The sequence below is a fragment of the Watersipora subatra genome, chromosome 11, assembly GCF_963576615.1.
Source record: "Watersipora subatra chromosome 11, tzWatSuba1.1, whole genome shotgun sequence".
Lineage (NCBI taxonomy): Eukaryota > Metazoa > Bryozoa > Gymnolaemata > Cheilostomatida > Watersiporidae > Watersipora > Watersipora subatra.
In genome coordinates, this window is record NC_088718.1 from 10,128,571 (window position 1) to 10,149,804 (window position 21,234).

The 21,234-nt window shown below is 35.0% G+C and overlaps 2 protein-coding genes across 2 annotated transcripts in view; one reads left to right on the top strand and one right to left on the bottom strand.

The window, feature by feature from the left end:
- Nucleotides 1-15,055, bottom strand: part of LOC137408475 (interactor protein for cytohesin exchange factors 1-like) — a 35,647-nt gene extending 20,592 nt beyond the window's left edge. The window contains exons 1-2 of the mRNA XM_068095015.1: nt 15,050-15,055; nt 6,800-6,951 (exon numbers count right to left, since the gene is read on the bottom strand). Coding sequence (XP_067951116.1) covers nt 6,800-6,947 — 148 coding nt within the window. The 5' untranslated portion in view covers nt 6,948-6,951; nt 15,050-15,055. The remainder of the gene's footprint in view (nt 1-6,799; nt 6,952-15,049) is intronic.
- Nucleotides 15,056-20,463: 5,408 nt separating this feature from the next.
- Nucleotides 20,464-21,234, top strand: part of LOC137407807 (amiloride-sensitive sodium channel subunit beta-like) — a 32,180-nt gene continuing 31,409 nt past the window's right edge. The window contains exon 1 of the mRNA XM_068094188.1: nt 20,464-20,565. Within this exon, the coding sequence (XP_067950289.1) occupies nt 20,464-20,565 (102 nt within the window). The remainder of the gene's footprint in view (nt 20,566-21,234) is intronic.

A 21,234-nucleotide genomic window follows, 5' to 3' on the forward strand; every position in this document is an offset into this window, starting at 1 on the left:
TTGAACGAAAATTCCTGACATTTCATCAGAAGCCTAGCAATAAAATTTTTGCTTGAGTGTTGCTTACAGATTCAAAGAAATTAATATATAAATTTTTAGTTATCTGAGCAGAATAGGGCCGAGTTATTCAATCAAACTATTTAATTGTTTTTTCTAAACTTTCTTCTGTGCTAAATGTGAATTTGTAAACTAAGCTCTAAAATTCTTTAACAATTTAATGTCTAGTTTAATAGCGAAAACTATATCTGTTATTGTTAGAGCATTTAAAAAAGGGAATTATGAATTTGTGTTTAGATAGTTTTTTAGTTTTTTCATTGCTGAAAGCGAATTTTTCTACTCGGCCTTTTACTTAATTGTTTTAACAATCTGCCTGAGTTTAACAGCAGCTTTATGTCAAATCATACCTAAGCATTCTAGAAGAAAATATAATCTTTTATGTCAGGTTTGCACCGAATTCATCAAACTTTTTATTCAAAAATTTCATCGATAAAAATATTTCAAATGTAATAGCCAGTCCTAGTTAGTTTTCACTGAAATCAGAAGAATAACATTGACAATAATAAAATGCTGCATTTGTAGCAGAAAAATGGCTGATGAGAAGGCTATGTTCAGCAGAAAGCTGGCAAATTGACTAATAAAATGAAAAATAGCCATTTGTCTTGTCTTTGTCTCATGAGATGACATTCATGAAAGCACATACTCTTGAGTTCACTCATGGAATGATGCAGAAAGAAATTTCTACTCAAATGAGATAGAGGACTTCATGGAACGATCCAATTTAGATTATCATGATGCAGTTTATGTAACATCTGCATATCGTTGTTGGCGTCTAGACTGAATAGCGACACTCAAGTTAGGAGGAGGACACAGAGCTGTTCAGCTCATTAATGGTGCTATCTTTGCTGTCAAGTGTAGAGCTCAACTGTTTAGGTGGATAAACGATCAGATAAAAATGACAGTACATCGACCGATAGAATAAAGGAGAGAAATGGTATTTTCACCAAAATAGTGCCAACTTTCTTGAAGGGCAACGCAACTCCTACTCGTGCATATTGTTGTGTTAACCTAGTTGTGTTATCAACTGTTTGGCAGCCCACATGTTATACTTGTAATTGCACCAAAAAGATGCTATACTACAACGTAAAATTTAAAATATGGATTTCATAAAAGAAAATTCAAGTACAAACAAATAAATTTAACGATCATCTAAAAATCAGACGAGAAAGATCGTTAAACAATGGAATAAATTGTTTAATTTGATTCAAATGAAACTTTTTTTTATTAATAGTTGTAGCTTTTTTAAAAATAGCTTTTTTGGCAAATGCAAGGTTCCCTTCCTAAGAAAGGGCATGGACTTAACTCTTTGCATACTGTAAGCGACTACATGTATATCAGTTAAAGAGACATGTCCAAGCGTATCAAATCTGTGTCAGCCCGTGTGGTTTCACTTTGCTGTCAGTACCGCGATATCGGGCACAGCCAAACCATCAACAAAATCTTTAGAAAAATAACAACAGTAACATATTGCACACCATCGGTCGCTATATACTTCGATCTTGGAAATTCGAATAATTATTCTTATAATTAAATCTGATAATAATCTTATAAAATCGAATAATTATTCTTATAATATATAAGTATATTCTTTATTCTTATAAATATTGTAATAACCTTGTAAGAATCGTTAGGAAAATATCATTGTAATTCCCTTTACGTTTACTGCTTTTGACATCAGTTGGAATACCAATGTACTCCTTATAAGTGTCTAAAATGTCAGAGTTATCTTCAAAATCGGCAAAAAAAGAAACGATTATATTTATCGGACGCCATTTTTCAGTACTTCCTGTTTAGCATGGCAACGATTTTAAAGGGGTTTTTCCGAGGGTTAAAGACTTCTATTGGCTAAACTGATTTCAGATTCAAAAAGATAACTCTTTGATTGGTCCAGATGCACGTGTTACAAAAAATCGTTACCGATATTATAAATTCAGTTGGTGCAACTTCAAAGTCGGATAATTCAACTTCGTGATTTGCGACTTAACCATGTTTTCTGTGACCGCGACACAAATTATACAAGTATTTTTGTTTAATTTGTTTTTGCATGTAGGCCTATTTTAAACATTGTTTGTTTATGTCATTTGTTTCTGAATATGTATTTGTAGCATTTGGTAGATTATCATAATATAACCTACAAATTTGCAGATTTATAGCATATTATTCGATGACATCACTGCCATTATCTAAACTCGGCTTTCAATAAATCGATGCTCATAACTCATCTTCTATTGCACAAAAAGAGCCAGTTTTTGCTGCAAACTGGAGTAAACATCAATGAGTGTGATGAGATTTTATGCAAAATCTCATCACATTTTATGGTAAATATAGATAGAAAATAAAAATATGCCTTCAAATTTATAATAAAGGAACAAAAAATTGAAAGCTCTAAAAAATTGCAGCGCATGCTATAAGATATTATAGGTTAATTACAAGCAATAACCTATGATATCAACTTGCAGATATATTTTTCAACTTCCAAGGCATATTTATTTAGAGCTCTAGGACAAGCTGGAGCTCAGTTATAGCAGCCATCTTGCATCCATGTCCGAGGATAAAACAGCACGACTAACAGGCCCGGTACGCTGGGCAATTCCAAGTCGGATGCGCTCGGTGACGGAAGGGTTAACCTTTAAAATTCTCTCCTTACGTCCAGAGCCATGATGGGCAAACGGCCTTTGGCCGCGTCCTTGAGTAACGAAAAAAAGATCAAGGAGAAAACATGCACGATGAAATGAATATCACAAGTCAGATGTTAAGAGAAAAAGCATCATAACTTGCAGCTCTTTACTAGCCAGGGCTCCAAAATATCTAAATACTTCCTGACTTGTTTGCTTCAGTTGCAAGGGTTCATCACTTAGTTACAAGGCACCTTTGGAAGACAGGGTAATGAACTCTTAATAGACTCGATAGCCACTGATTGCAAAAAGAGCTTAGTTATAAGTCAATAACGATTTCCCATCATCACCTTGGTGTAAATTTTTACGTTTGGACAGACTGAGGTACCGCTGTTAGATTACTCTATGAATACTGAATTTAGTGAAAGTACCGCTATGATTAAACGGATTGTAAATTACATAATTTTAAACGTTACTCGCTATAAATAGTAAATCTTTTACACTTGAACAGACTGTGAGATACAGCCTTTGGAATACTTTGCCTTTGGACAATCTTACATTTGGCATGCCAGAAACAACTACAATCAGCCTTAACAAATTCTATTTTATTCAACATTTTTTCTTTTTCAAAATTTTTCTAGCCTTATTTTCGACTGTTCGTTTTAAACATTACTAGCTATGTGCGGGCGATAGCTAAAGGTCGAAAGTGAAGTCTGATTAGCTTACTGCAAGCAATGGCTGCATGTGTTACTAAGAGCATATGTAATGACTCTATGATCTTGGTTGGACATGTCTGAGTCCAGTAGCGAAAGAACTTTGATGACTCAAGACATGCCCAGTTACAGAAAGTGATTTGAGGTAGTATGTCATTCCTGTCCCCACCAGTGGTCTCGGTTTGGAAGTTGAGCTCCCAACCTGTTGTTTACAAGACAAGTGTGCTAGACCACAAGTCCACAGCTGCTTAAAAATATTTTACTGAAAAATAACTGCTTATATAATAATGAAAGGTATTTAACATATGGTAAAAGTTTTTGCCAATCCTAGGAAAAAGGATCACACATATCAAGGTTTTCCATAAAAATGAAATCTTGAAAAAAAGTTAAAAACTACTGTGGTTCTTCTCCTGTTAGTCTTTGAAAATTTTGAATGGTTTACGTTTTTAATTTTATTTGAAAGTTCACAGTGGGCAAGTGAGCAGAATTTAAATAGATATTGTAGATAATTGGTAACCGAAAAATTTTAGTGAGCTGCAACGGAATATTTCTATAAAACAGTAAGCTCTCCAAGCTCATCTGAAGAATATTTGTGTATTCAATGGATCTTCCGCCTGTACCTACTATATCCGCATCTCTTTGTAGGACAAGCAGAACGTATATAAGCTTACTTCAAAGCTAAATATGCAAAGATTACAGTAGCTCAAACCATTAAGCTAGCAGTAATCCCTCTCCACTTCGTGGTTCACAGTTCACCGCTTCACAGGGTGCAAAATAATCATTGAAAAATTTGAAATTAAAGAAAATGAATTAAAATAAAATATATAAATCCATCTTATATTTTGGCCCAGAGAGATCCATCCGCAAACACAGTTGTGCTACTGCTTAATGTTTACCTGTTACGTTTTGTAAAGTGTAAAAGTGCACGGTGTTTGTGATATCCTTCACAGTGCCTCTTAATACCAATGACCCTCAAAATTGTCTAATGAACTTGAGAAAAAGAGGAAAATGCTTACTATTAACAGATTGTTAGTTTCTAGTTCACCGATTTTACTTTATAGTGGAGTGGGGTGAAACCTGCCCGATTAACCACGAAAGGTTAAGAATTAGCATATTTTTTCAGCAAGTTCAGACTTGAACTTCTTTGCTGCTCGTGTTTAAACAATCTTTTACTAAATCTAATCCCATGTTTACTCTAGTGCCTTGTCATGGATAGAGTGATAGCACGGTTAATCTACGCCCTCCTCGCAAGTCTGACACCAAGCCTAAAGGCCGGTCCACACTAGATCGCCGTTTGTCAGCGTTTCCCTTTCGGCATTTATCGTCGATTATGTGAACCGTGAATTGATGGCATCGACGAAACATCGCGGACACGTCGGGAAAGTTTGCAGCTGTCAAGCTTTCCCGATATTTCGCCGAGCATCGACAACCGTCTTTCAAATGTGAACCATTTTGGTGATGGTAATTCGCGGATAGAGTGATTTATTCATATCCATTTATGATAGTCGCTGCGGGACTAGTTTTTGATTTCACCACGCGAAAACAAAGAGGTTTCTTCGCAAAATTTAAAAAAGATAAATGAAAACACTACATCACTGAGTATTTTCTGACGCAAACGCGGATGGGTTTGTTATAGTGTGAACATCGTTATTATCGACGATCACCGAAGTATTGTGGCATCAACGCCGAAATATGGCGATATAGTGTGAACCAGCCTTTAATGAGGAAAGATTCTGTCAAAGTTTTAGCAAATATTCTACTGAAGCTCAAATCCGGAAAACTCTGGTATGTTCTAGAATATTCATGCAAACCAAATAATCCAATAATAGCGGGTTTGAAAGGTCCCAAGTAGACTACATCTCTAAAGTCCTTGAAGGGTTAGTCGAGTCAAAGTTCAATAGGATTTATCAAGAAGTATAGATCGTTTTTCTATCATTTGAGAATTTGTTTGTTGCTTTATGTAATCTGACTGCCAGGATGTTTCAAGATTAACATCAACCAAAAATTAATTGCAGTTAAAATACTCAAAAGAACAAGATGTGTCCAGACTTCCCAAAAATGACGTCAATAGTCATACTTCATGTTTGTCCATCTCGTTATGACATTACGAGTTGCAGTATTATGCATTTCTATTAGCATATATATATTTTTTTTTAATCTTATATTTGCTCGTGATTGTTGAAATAAAACTAAAGTATAGCCTCAGATACACCGCTATAAATGCTCCATATATAAAACATACACGACTGCTGACGTTATTTTTGGGTAAGTCTGCATATGTCTTATTCTTCTGAGCATTTTAGCTGCTAAAGGTTTTGTCGATTTTAATCTTGAAACATCCAGACAGTCAGATAAGATAAAACTACAAACAAAAGCTCAAATGATAGAAAAGTATCTATACTTTATAATAAAATTGTTTGAAATTTGACTTGACTAAAGTTTTCAGACAAGCAATAAAATTGCTGACGATGCGAAAGGAGATATCATGAGTGAGATTTTTCTACCTTATCGGCAACCGTTCCAACACATAAATCGTTCCAACACATAAATCGCGCTATCACTAGTCAGGTTTATACTGATTCCAAGGCTAGTGCCTTAGCAAATACCCTATCAATATACATGAATACACCATAGAATGGTAATGTATCAGGCAGTAGGGAGGGTGTGTGTTATCTAAGTCACAGCTTCCAGAGCTTTAAAGATTCTGAAAGGTTACTGTATTTTGCTAATCTGTTAAAATTAGAGCCAGGTGTTTGGAGCTGATAGGAATCACGCGCAAACTCCGCTACATGCCAGCTGACTCATCAATATTTGCATTTCAGTCGCATCTCCCTGATTCACACATGACAAAATTGATGCACAACTATTTTCCATACTAGATATGATGTCAGAGGAGCGCGGGTTAATTTTGTTATATCCCTGCATGTTTTCACAGCACCATATTTGATGAGATCAAAGTACAGTATAGATATTTATTTACTCATGATTCAGTTGTTGCTAGAGTTCTGGCAGGGAGCAGAATAAAACATTAATGGATACATAGTTGATAGAGAGCAGAAAAACAAGACGAAACCAAAACTAAACACTAGGTTTCCATTTATGGCGTAAGTTGAATTTTTCTTTCTGACCACAACTGGATACGAGCAAAAAATGAGAACCTGGAGTGTACTTGAAGCTTTTTAAACCATTGGCCGGCAGTAGAGCCAGAGGGTTATAGACATACACAAATTCATAATATGGTCAAAAAACCAAATGCCAAGGTAATAATTAGAACAAAACATTGAGGTGGTTTTTTTAGCAAAAAATAAGCAACAATACCCTTATTATTATCTAAACATTTAAAAAATCTACAAAAGGGATCATAAAATATTACATGCCAAACAACTTCTTTGCATTATCAGCACATCAACTCACCAGACTTGGTGAGCGACCTTTTATTCTTCTGATAGCTGACACCCCCGCCAATGGGCTTGTTCCGCCGGCGTACAGGAGAAACCTCCTCTTTAGACTCTGGATTGTCCACGACCATCCTGTACGATCTACCTCCTCGTGACATGGACATACCGCTGTAAGACAGACAGGATGTTGGCTAGAGTGATGTAAGACACTGACGGCTGACTGATAGCTGCCGCTATAATCACAGACATGAGATAGCAGGTGCTTGAGCCAACTGCTCTGGTTACGAGTCACGCATTCCAATTACTCAGTCATATGAGTCATTGGATTACTGTTGAATGTAAAAGAAGCTTCTGTCTTAACAGTATCCCAATGCTTTGATTCATGCACTCGCATACTAATGTCGCTGAACAACTTCACAAGTAGGTTTTCACTCTTTGATACTGCGGTAGAGAGACATTTAGGTCTTTGCTTAATGAACTATGATCCTACGGTCACCTCTCATTTAAGCTCAACATCAAAAGGAATAACTGTGTTAGCTGCATTTTCACTGCCCCAAAGTCAATAATGTAGCAACAAACAAGAAGGGCACAGGCGTGTGGAAATGTTCAAAGTTCTCAACTGGGCATTAGAAAAATGCTGTTTACATTATTATTTAGCCAAGCTTCCATGCAATGGCTATTTATAGATGGTAATGACAATTCAAGAATAGTTGATATATTGTAAGAATAATTACGACAGCGTGGGTAACGCTGAAACTCGTTGGCAAAATTTAAAGCGTGTCCATGCAAGCCTATCACATTTGCCTTCATTGTCAAAACGTACGCCAAAAATCTATCGTGTCGATGCAAGAGCTATCACATTTACCTTCATTGTCAAAACGTACGCCAAAAATTATGATACCAGAAATTAATATTATAATGCCAACGATAATATTCATAAAAATATATCAACAAACAGAGTAGATTTGCAAACGTGTTTGTTTACAGTGATTTCTACAAACTTTCAAATGATCTTTCAAAGTAGAGGTACATAATTTACAATGTTATACACAACTTGCTTCATGTCACTTATGGTTTCTGTTTGTAAACACTAAGTTATTAACGTTTTATCCATTTGACGCTCTTTGTTACAATACAGTCTGTCAAAACTAATGAACAGAAAAAACCTCTAAAAACAAACAATATAACTCATTCGCACCCGACTAATTTCTAGGCGATTATCCCCAGATACCGCAAATTTTTCAGAAAGTTGCGGTAATTCAAATTACTACTACAGGAGACAGACTTGAGATAATTTACTCATTCAAATTTCACAAGAACCAGCCAAGTCTCGTCTTTCAAATTATATTACATTCATATAGACAACTAATAACCCATTTTGTAATAACTAATGAGCAGAAAAAAACGTCTAAAATCAAATAATATAATACAATAGTAAATGATAAGCAAATGCAGCTACTACCCTGGCTCAGTATGCACAGAACAGACTAATATACGGCAGTTTTTGTAGTTGTACAGAAATACTAAATACAAAATAAAATACTTTTACAACTATCGCTTTTTAAATATGAACTTAATTGAACAAAATTTTGGTAGATTTCATCAAAAAGTATTGGTATTTTTTATCATTAACTATGTTTTCGATGTTTGAGTTGATCTGACTGCCAGGATGTCTCACGATTAAAATTAACAAAACTTGATCACAGTCAAAACGGTCAGATCAAGCAAAAGTGTGATTATGACATCTATAGCGGCAAAGCGACTGACAGAATAGAGACACATAACACTTGGATGCGATAGCTGAGATCGACCAATATTTCGCATGTATTTTTTTGCTTTTTCTTTCGTTTTAATCGCGATCAGGTTTTATCCTGGTAGCCTGGTAGCATCCTGGTAGCCAAATAATCTCAAACATCAAAAACCATTGCAAACGATAGAAAAATACTGATACTCTCTGATAAAATCTAGTAAAAGTTTCTGTAAGTTCATCTTGAAAAGACCCCAAACACAAAATCAATCAAACAGCAAGGTGGATGAAAAGATCCCTAGAGCGCTAACATCTTATTTCCTAACGCCATATCACAGCTCCCAAATATTGGAATTGAAAATCCGGCTACATGAAAACTAAATGGGGTGTTGCTACGTCATAATGCTATATTTAAGTGGAGACACGAGGTGCCATATACAATGGCTACCACAGAAAGACCCGCATCGAAGTCTGTCACCTAGCCAAAGTGACTGGTTAGAGAGCAGCCATCTGCTACGTAGGACCAATGACGATGGACTACAAAGCCAAGCTATTGATTAGAGCCTATTAAAATGCTACCTAGCAAACAATGGCAGACCAGGCCATATTAGTTAAATACCTTGCGAGTCAATAACTACAGCACACATTGGGATATAAACCAACACTAACTTTACCAATACAACTTCTGCTGGAAGCATATGTCCTATGTCGTGCAACACATCTAGGAAGAAGTATTTTACTAATCTCTCAAAGATCGACTATATCTGCTTAGCTGAATGCAAGCAGGGTTTCTACTGGGAATGTTTACTAAGAGCATTTGTAATGGCTCTGTTATCTTGGTTGGACATGTCTGAGTCCAGTGGCAAGGGAACCTTAATGACTGGAGACATGCCCAGTTACAGAGAGTAATGTAAGATGGGATGTCATTCCTGTCGCATTCTCCAGTAGCCTTCTTCAGGAATTGAATCCCAAAATGTTGTTTGCAAATCAGTTCTTCTAGACCACTACACTACGGTCGCTCTAGGATGAAGTGTGCTATCATAGGTCTCCATCTCTTGCCCAGCAAGTGATGGAATGCTAAAAGGCTGGTATCCGCACAACGCCATAAGACAGCTACCTTTACATCATATCCAAAGAGTCAATCAATCGCGAAGGCATACTGACGAGGAAGTTACCTACATCTTTATTTAATAAAAGCCATTCATTATAGCAGTTGCACAAAACAGTTCAACTAACGGGGAAGCTAGGCGAGTTAGAAAAAGTAATGTTATGTAGATGCGTATGACCATATAAAAGCACACATAATCACGGCTCATTGAATACTTGGTCAGCGCCAGAAAGGTACATCACCCTTCATATTTAATCAACCAAAAAATTACCTATTTGCAAAATTTATTTGGTACGTTCGCTACCTGACATTTTAACAATTCCGGAAACGCAAATCTATGTAAAAGTAGCTCTATGCAACAAGCGTTTAAACTAACTTATCAAAAATAAGATGACATTGGGGAATCGGAACCTTACTGGCAAATTACATAGAAAAACATATTTGAGGTTGTGAAAAAAGATTGTCATACGCATAATTCAAATTGGCAGCATTCAGCTTCCCTAGCCTGATGTGGTAACATCTGGGCCAGTTAGCCGCATTGGATATCGCCGAACATTGCGCTTCTAGTTATTCTCTGTACATTATTGGTGCACCTGGCCATCTCTGACAGTACACCAGACTGCCAAGGCACTAGTTATAGTAAAACAGAATTTTCTAGAAGAAATGGAACTATACCGATTACCGACCTTGTCTGATTCTTAATCCTTCATTATATACGTGTATATATATATATATATATATATGTCACAGTGTCACTATAGCATTCTGTATCTCGTATGCTACAAAAGAGGAGCCACAAGATTGATTATAACATCGGATGTCAATTAGAAATGAAATGGCAATTATTAGTCATCCATAAATAAAACAACATGCCAAAATCTATTTTTGTCCAATAGACGGTGATAGAATGGATGTCTCAAGGAAACTGGCAAATAATCCAACAGATTTTTGTGAAAATATGGCTGTGTCACAGCTCACGCTATCTAATTTGACTACTGTCTAGTCAGAAAGGCTCAAGTCAAAAGGCGTTGCTGAATTCTACCTCAAGCAGATGAGAGCTACAATGCTGCGTATATACAAACATGAAGTTGTAAATAGGCGAGTGGCACATAGAGTCACTATAGAATTTACAAGATATAGGAGTATGTGACCATTCATAATTTTGACCACTTCCTACAGATGCCTATTATAAAGTTATTGTAACGTTGGGAACAACAAAAACAAAACTGCAAGTATTTTGTGACATCCACCATTGTATGTTTCATTTATGAACGTTCTTTCGCTACAACCTTCAATTCACTATCTCAAAACCTTCGCTATACTATTAGATTACCAACTTTTATAACACTTTTGTTCAAATCACTCAATATTCATGATTTCTGTCTTCTCATGTTTGCTTCGGCGTGTAATGGAAAACATCATTTCTTTGATCATTACTAATGCCAATAAAAAGGAATACATGCATACATACACCATCATTAAAAATGATAAGCAACATTTTTTTTTAATGTACATCGAGAAAGGTACACATGTATAGAAATGCAATACAGTACAGCATTACACGATCAAGATATAAAAAAGTGCTACCAAAAGGTATTAAGTTGATAAGCAGTGAACAGCTTGAATGTGATATTCTACAGCAAAATTTACTTAATGATGCAATAAATTGATATCATATGCCTTTAGAATTTTGAATAAATTGCGATTTACGACCACTCTGAAGAGCGTCCATAGAATCGATATAGATGATAACTCGGACACTGTTGCTATATGATACACTACCAAAATATGGGAATTGTGACAATTTTTAAGGTGGGTTAGGCAGGAAAATGGTCTATCTAATCAACTCGGAAAAAAATGATAAAAATGTATAACATAACTTTCACTTTCATAGTACAGCAATAAATGCACCAGCAAAAGCTCTGGCATACCTCAACGGATGACTCACTGTACAGATATTGATCATACATTTCCTCTCATTCTAGTAACACTTCCTCCCATAGGATAATTGAAAAGAGTGTCTAATGGCAACAGCTCAGGGACCCGCATATCCAATTGGAATTTCATAGATTTTTACACAGTTCATACAAGCGCTTTAGATTTATAGATAAAAAAAAGCAAAAGATTGAAAGGATGGAGTCTCACCAAAAACATATAGTACCATATTTCTACTAGGCTAGCATAACATTTTAATTTGTCGACAAAATTCAAACAACAGCTTGAGAAACACTTTCAAACATTGTTCTATATTAGTAGGCTACAACATTAACCATTTCATTGATAAAAAATATTTGAGGATAAGTTAACTATCACGCATTAAAGTTGAGTGTCTTACCACAAAATGGTTCACAAAAAGGAATATTTGAGATAAATGGTTTATGACCGATTGTACAAACATGAAGGTGTACATGTGTTTTATTTTAATTAGTAAACGCGTAATATTAAGCAAAAAGTAATCATAGCTACACTATTGATTAAATGACAAAGAGTAGAAAGCTTAATTTTACATAAGGTATAACCAGGCCCACATGCACAATATCACTATAGCTCGCAATGGCGCTGAACAAAATGTGCAAAATTATTAATGGCTGAAGTCACGGGCATACGAATAGGCAAGGTCACCAACAACTGAAATAGAAAAGGCATCAACAAATATTTACTTCTAGCCCTCCCTCCTCTTTCTTTAACTTTCCATACTAGCGCCTCCAAGTTAATACTTGCGCCAGGTTACTATGGTGCCCTTTAGTATAAGTCTGGATGAACGGATGAATGTGCAGAGAGATAAGACATGTTTATCACTTGCTCAGTTATCATATAAACAAAAGGACAAAGGAAGTAAGAGTTCAATGGAGCATAAGTTAACTTGTCAATGCCTTTCATTGGCATCACGAGAGTGATGATTAACACATATCAAGTGGTGTCCAAGGTGTATATTAATATGAGTTGCTAATTGGCTCATCCTATTGTACAATAAATGTGAAAACTGAGTAGAATGCTTCAAAACATCATGTTTCCATTGTGAGGACGATGTAGATTCGGAGTTGTGCCCACATTTAGTTACCACACGCGATAAGTGTTTCAATGGACAGTCACATGCTATCGATTGATGCATGTACTTTTTTTAAAAGAGAAGGAATTCTACCTCAGGAGTCATAGAGGCGCGCTACTGTCTTGTCAAATCGAAATAAGAGCTACAGAAGTGTGATAAATGTTTAAAATGGAATGGCTTGCATAACATTTTCTTGTGCATAATTCGGAAGTATCGTTTCCATCTTATGCATGCATTTGATAAAAGTTTGCGAATAATAATGCTGACTTGCGGCTTTTTGCAATTTCTATCTTGCGGATGATGCAAACTTGAGGATTAACCACATCATCGAAAATTGCATATATATAAAGTATGGCCGATCCGAAATTTTGACTACCTTCAGACAATAGAAACGATAAATAATTGCAGTGAAGACTAAATAATACAATCTCAAAAAGTTGAAGTCAATGTGCAGACAACAATAAACAAAATCACAAATTAATTTGAACAAAGTATTACATTGTATTAGTAAAGTATTATTGTAAAGTATTAATATTATTATTTATTATTATAAAGTATTATTATGTAAAGTATTATTTGAACAAAGTAAAGAGGAACATCTGAAGGTAAATGAAAATAAGTCAACACATCAATTGATGATTAATCAAATGTAAGATTGAAGCAATAGATAAAAAATTCAAATAAAGTTGACCATTAAAAATACAATATGGGTCGCTTTATTTTTAAGCCTACATCGTTCAACTCATTGTAAAACACTGGATATTGCACCAAGATTCAGCCTTTAACAAATCGAATGTACAAGTCAATCATTGTACTTATTTACAGGGATGTTTTACAGTAAACAATTAAAGACAATGTCAAACTTTAAGAGATAGAATATTAATAATCTTTCTATTATAAAAGGATAACAGTTGCAGAATTGGCTGCTTGACATTATAGCTTGATTTAGCATTGGCTTTTAAATGTAATCACATTACAATCAAAGGAGGTGTAAGGACAGTAAATTCTAACATTCTAACTGGAAAAGTTATCAAAAAAAACACAACTTCACTTTCACCAAGAGTGAATTTCTGAGAAACATTTTATAATCATTCAACACCCTTTCACACTAATGGCTGCTCTGGTCTGGTCAATGACAAATGTCAAGCCCAGTTGTTATAGCTATGTAACTGACTATCTACCCAGATAAGTAAAAAAAACTTTGTGGTAGGAGCAAAATATTATCACTGCAGGGCTTTCTTTTGTATGGTTATGTCATACCACTATGTTTAATATAATTATTAATAACTCATCTTCCAGAAGGTTTATGGAGGGTCGCAGTTGCGCACAAATGTTCCGGTACTTAGGTAACTTATGAATTAGGACTATTAATACAACAAGGAGTATTATATTACTATAACAGCAATGAACGAATCAGCAAGCTCAATATTGCTTGAATTTTGCGTTGTTGTCATGAAACATGTGCAGCCATTACAAAAACAGTATCCGCAAAACTTGCCGCCAAAAATCTGTATTCAGTACAATAGAGGTTTACTTTTAGTCTGCCTTGAACTAGGGTAAATACTTATTTAGTAACAAAACAAAATTATTATTTAGTAAAAAACTATAGTTCAGTGGTTGTTACACTGACTAATGATCAGTAGGTTAGTAGTTCAATCTCTACAAGGACCATCGGTGGTGCCAAGACGGGTATCTAACCAAAATTGTTTCTGTGCTCCAACGTAATTAATATTAGTACCGAATACCGTTAGCAGCAACGACCCCATAATGTGTAAGAAAAGCTAGTAAAAGCCAAAAAACTATTGGTTCTTATAAAAAAGCATATAATAAATAAGTAGATACTTTTCATCAGCTGGTAAAAATACTAGGCCTACATAGATTTATGTAGGCAATCTGCTATAATCATTATTGCAGATAAAAGGCAGCAGCACATAGACCTACATAAAGCGACAAAGAAAGTTGACCAAAGCAAGTTTAGAACTACGCGAACACCTAGGGCTTCCACTATGTAACGTTAAAACATAGGCTTATACGGTATCAGTGACCATCTTGTTTTCAACTAACAATAACTAGCCAACATAATTTTTGAGCTTGGTTATAATAATTTTTCACTTGTGTTCTGCTACACTAGCATTATTAGACTACGCAGTAAAATAAAAAAGACAACTTTCTAAACAAACAGCACTCTAAACGTGCAGCAAACTAGAGTATAATATATACAACAGTAACGTTTAACATTTTAATTTTACAGCGAACATGTATTACTTACAAATCTATAAAACAAAAATAACAAAAGCCTACGATGTCGATAAACAGCTATGTGAACGATTGAGTTCAATGTAATTCACAACTAATTACTGACCATTTTCTCACGGGTCCTCGCTGAACGCAACGATTATCACATATGAATGATTATTGTTCGCAAAGGCCTGCGAGCCTAGCGTTCATCGCGGAAGTTGTTAGAAGCGTTTAGACTATGTAGCCATTATAGCTACGGTCGCAATCTCAAAAATTACAGGCTACCAGCGTTCTTGACATAGCCCTTAATTTACACATATCATATTTAGTGTTCACTTTCGCTTATGAACCGACTCTATCGGCGTGTTTGCAGGTTGCGAAATAACTGAGAGACACAATATGACTGAAAAGACAATTCCTAAGAATATTAAACAGCTCGGAGATACTGCTGATGAAAACGATACAACATTTTAAAAGAATGTGGTGCATGATGTCTTAGAATAAAATTAGTTAACGTGGTGTAGTAATACTGACACATAATATGAACATTTTAAATGTATTCAGTTAATTCAAAATTGTAAAAGTTTGTTTCTTCTCATCACAATGCATTACCAAAATTTTTCGTTGTGGTTTGAAGTGAGTAATCGATAAAACAATATGGACTACAAAACTTGCTGGTGTGGGGTAGAGACAACTCTCACTTTTGGCGTATTAATGATACTTTACCGAGACCAACTTACTAGTGGTATGCTGAAACCAACAGAGTGCGCAGAACCCAACGCTGCCTAAAATACAACCTGCTTAAACCAAAAGGAGGGAGCTGAAACCAACTCACTTGTGTTCTGTTGAAACCAACAGAGTGCGCTGAACCCAACGTTTCCTAAAATACAACCTGCTAAAACTAAAAGGAGGGAGCTGAAATTAACTCACTTGTGCTCTGCTGAAACCAGCAGAGTGCACTGAAACCAACGATTCCTAAAATGCAACTTGATAAAACCAACAGAAAGGACCTGACACCAACTCCTGCTCTGTTGAAATTGATGGAGTGCCCCGAAACCAACACTTTTTAAAATACAACCTGCTTAAACCAACAGGAGGGAGCTGAAACCAACTCATTTGTGCTCTGCTGACGCCAACAGAGGGATCTGAATTCAATGCTTTCTGAAATACAGCATGTTGAAGCGCAGATTTACCCAATGGATGAACAATTTTATTATAAAAATAATATTATGTGTCTTTTTCAAGAGCCAAACAGAGAGCTGCCCTGCCTACTAAATTGCAGCAGTGTTTATATTACAGAGGCGGGGATGGGTGGGGACTAGAGCTGCTTTACAGCTATCGGTCAAACTGACCAATTACATCATTTTGCTAAATTCCGCCTTGGCAAGTTTTTGCATTTGCAACAATAAATTATTATGGGTACTAATCAGCCATTATAGTACGGCTAACTTGACACCAACAAATAGCCCGTAAAACATTACATAAAATAGGTAGGGAACACAACTCTCAAAAGACAATAAGACAGCATGAGAGTGAAAAATAGTGAATACAAAAAAACTTATTTGGAAAGAAAAGTATAGATGAAAGCAGAAAAAATATTACTTACATCAACTTTAACCATTAGAAAATGATAAGAACATATACCTGTAATATTCTGACAGGCAATCATGAGCATAAATAGGTCTTATTAACATGAAAACAGTAGGAATATATTTGTCAATGATTGCCAATTGCGTAAGAATTTCTATCACTCTCGGTAAAAAAGTATTTAATGTCTTTTTTAGGTTAACCTCTGTCCCAAAAGTCTATAGTTTATATACAATGGCTCGGCCGCATCAACTTTCCACCAGTCCATCGGAAATTAATACCTCCCTTCAGTCTCGCCTACGCTGTAGAGTCGCTCCCCCTTGGCCCTCATCACCTTCCGTGCTTTCAGGTTTACTGAAAGTGAAATACTACACAAATTATTTTACTAAAAAGTAAAAAATTAACCAGAGACTTGTATTGCAAGGTTAAATAAATTTGTTTAAGGGGTAATATTTTGAACCAGTGTCCACATAAAAGAAGCAAAATAGATTTCAGACAAGTGGCATAGAAAGAATACTTTTACATGTATGTAACAATCAAATGTCAATCTAGAAAGTTTGTGCGTACATATGCACAGAAGTGTGAAGTGGATTGATTTTCTTTTTAAAAAGTACTAAATTCCCAATGTGTTAGAGCTCTTGCCTCTCTGGCTCATCAACATGAACTTCTAATTTTATTATTGGTATAATTCCTCATCAATATTGCAGCCTATAGAAAAATTTATTTTTATTTTTGCAGTGTCTTTTGAATAGCAAAATAGATTTTCATTCAACAATAAATTGGTTTATTTCACGTTAATATTTTGTGATTCAGATTAAAATAATTGGCTTTTTCGTGCAGAAAATAAACCAAATATTTTTAAGATGAGGCAATATTCATATAATTGTGTGTATGGTGGTGTGTGATATAAACTGGACCTTTGTTGGAAAATTAAATTTTTCATATACATTATTGTTACTTTATGTGAATGTAGTCAATAGCCATAAATTATATATTAAATTAATCCTGTTTTGTTCCTGATTTCAATTATGTAAACAAACAGCTGTAAAATTTTGTTTTTGAATGGCTATGTAGGCTAAACTCTGAACATTTTATTTTTAATCTTTGAAGAGAACAATCTAAACAGATATGATCACACCAAAAACATTTTTACTTGCTGACTGAAGTTACATACATGCATATTTAATATATAATTTAAGGCTGTTGACTAAATTTACCATGAGTAACAATTTTGTAAATGAGAATTCATTTTCCAACAAAGTGGTCCAGTTTTTTTTACACACCATTGGAACTTTTTCAAAAGTATGCTGGCTTTCGATATTGTCCATGCATGTAAACATGTATATACATATTTGATTTGTTCTCAAAAACCATTCGTAAAAGTAACATAACTCTAGTCTAGCTATCTACACAACACACCAGAGGTAAGGCTTTGCCAGCAAAACCTGTTCTCTTTACTGCAAGAGTGATAACTAATTGAATCAAATGACTTCTCTGTCCTGCTCCATCCAGACCTTCTTTTGAGGTTAATACCATAATCCCTGCTTGAATTTAATGTAATTAGTCTAATTGGTCTGTCACCTGAAAATGTCTGCTATTGCGTAATACCTTGTCAGCATGACGTAACACACTTGTTGTAGTTGAGCTGGCTGAACTACTATTGGGAGAATTTGATGATAAATGGCTATAATATCATCACTTCTTGTCTATTTTAGTCGCTGTAGAAAGTACAAAATTACAGTTTTTTTGTTGATTTTGAAAGTTGGAAAAATTATGGAGTATGTATTTAAGTATGTTCTTTGCTCTTTTGAGCAATACACTACAATTAAAATACATTAAAACATTCTTTTAGCTGAGAAAAATTATTAAAATGTGTTTTCTGTAGGCTACTAGTAGCAAATTCTTCAGGAATTCCCATGAACTAATAGGATGCATGAAAACTCAATTTAATGCGTGTGTTTTCCAGTTTAGTAGGTGTGTTTTCATAGGGCTACTTTTTTATGCCACTATGCGTCAAAATGGAAAGTTGAGCAAGATAAATATATAGAAAGCATGACTGTTACAATGTAAGCTCATGCAATATATATCATGTACCCATTCCTTTGTTATAGTTTGCTGATATATGCATGGTGGCTCTCTTTTATACTGCATGGAGTAGCTATTTTGTGTACATCTCTTCTTCAATTGAGTATGTGATGCCTTGATGCGCTGTGTTACATCTGAATATTAAGAACACTGAATTTCTAAAACCTAACATCTTAAAGACTTCTCAATCACCAAATGGTCAAGGGATTTCAGTTTTGTGCTGCTTATTCTAGATGCTTCCAAATGTTTGTTAGCTGTTGTTGAGTTGAAGTCTTTTGCCAATCAAGGAAGTTGAGTGTTGAGCCAACATCAAAGACCATTTAGATGTTTCCTGTGTTAACTATTGGTGTTGATCTAAAATAAGTAAATCTTTACTATAATACTATATACAATGTCTGTCCGTCTGTCCGAAGCCATTCTATGAAATTGAGGAAAATGTGGGCCTCACACGAGAATTAAACTCAGCTAATCCATTTTGCAGACAGGTGGACTAACCACTGCACCACTACACCACCTTGTCAAGTTACAGAATAATTATATAAACATACTTGTTACACACCGTGACCTCTCATGGCGCACAGGGCTGCCAGCGTACTAGTATGCCACTCCATGCCACTCCAACTCCATGCCAACTCCAATTACTGTGGAAGCAACTGCAAAATAAAACAATTAAAAACTAATGGAAAAGGCAATCATAACTTACACTCTATGCATTGCAAAAAACCCGTTACTACTTTTTTGGAAATAATTTCATTTCAAACAAGATTGTTTCCAAATTATGCCATACAAGTGCACTCAAACCTTTTCACACACTGCTAAGCTACTGGGTGTGCCTGACAAGAGGCAATATGGCATTTAGTGCTAGCACTTGCATAGTCCGGATCAATTATTTTTTACAGCTGTATGCTTTAGCTTTCTTCAACCCACAAACTTCCTCTCTTTTCTCTCAACCATAGTCCCCAAGGTCACCTCTCATATTCTTCTCAAAAGGTTGATGTTGTTTCTACTAATCGAAATCAGCTCTTTTATTCAGCTACAAGCTGAGGAACAAAGACCTTTATCAACACTAAATAATAAGATTGCTTAATAATCTCAATCAGTAGATCTGTAATTGTGAAAACTTTAAAAAGGCAGGCTTACATATTGTAAAAAATTATAAACAATAGAAAACAAAATTGATTGAAATTACCACAAATTTATTACAGCACTTTTACATTTGTTTTCATCACTGAACCCCTACAACTGGTGAGGGCAATATAGTATACCGCGTTTTGAATGAACCAAAATAGGCTCAAAACAATGAAAAACAGACATAGTCAGAATATATGAAAACAATCTGTTATTGGAAGGTTATCCTAAGAAGACTAATGTTTTCACACCGCAGCAACATATAAACAATACCTCTCAATGTTATGCTTGACTATTATCATCAGATTGAAAGATGTGTCCTTGTGGTAAGTGAAATGTGCGGATCATGTTCAAGATTGACAGCGTTATGGAGTTATTTTTGGTGTATAGAAGGAATGAAAATCCGGATTCACACAGGCAAGTTGTTGTGATGACAAATACATTTTCTTTGTGTTCATCATTGATTCTTGAATCTCCGCGAACAACAAATTGCACCAACCAATCAGGAAGCCACGATTTATAGAAAGCTTGCATGTGTAAGAGAAAAATCGGTACAAAAGTATTGAATTTCACATGGCGATAATTTAAACTGAACTGATGAATTATGCATACTGGGTGTGTACATTGATTTTTTTATCAAGCATTAAGATTTGCTAGGCGTTTGTTTTAAATTACAGCAGCGAGCAGACGCTTCGTGTCAATGTTTAAATGTTTTCTTTTTAAGTTTTGAGTATAATAATGTCTGAAGCAAGTCTGAAAAAAAATTCAAGACTGAGACATGAGCTAAAGGAAGTTCTCTGTGACTTCTCAGAGAATACGAGCGCACATGGACCACCCAAGGTGAGCAATCTCTTCACTCATAATAATGAATAGCACTGTTTTGGGTGGTCCACATGATTTCATCATGGTGGACCTGTATTAATGGTGACTGTGATCTTGAGAACTCCAATGGTTAATATTGTTTTTCCTGTCGTAGCCAACATTTAAAAAAAAAGCACAAAATAATCTCTCAAACCACAAATCATTAAGCCATACTGCATTTCATGTCAAACTATTACAGAAACATTCCAAAGCCAATTGCTGTATATCCCACTATAATATAAAGTGCTTGTGGGTGGATCGATTTCGTATCATTTGTTCAAGCTATTTTTTTAAGATTTTACAGCTAATATAATGTATATTGCACATTTTTTTAATGCATAAAATAATGACAGCTCTTGTTATTGAGTGGTTCAATCCATCAGACAACATAAAATTAGTAAATATCGCCCTTCAAAAATTTTATATATTTTGTAGATTTCTTTTGAAGTTTAGGTTTTTGTAACTATTTTATGTAATAGTTTTATCAACTTTACCTTAATTAGCTATTTCTACAATTGCCAAGCTAGAAAAATCTAGTTACATATTTTTGTAACTATATTTTTCTAGCCACAAATATATAGTGACATTTATAGCTATTAGTGTAGCTACGTAATATGTATGAGAACCGCAAATAAGCTAAGTAAATAG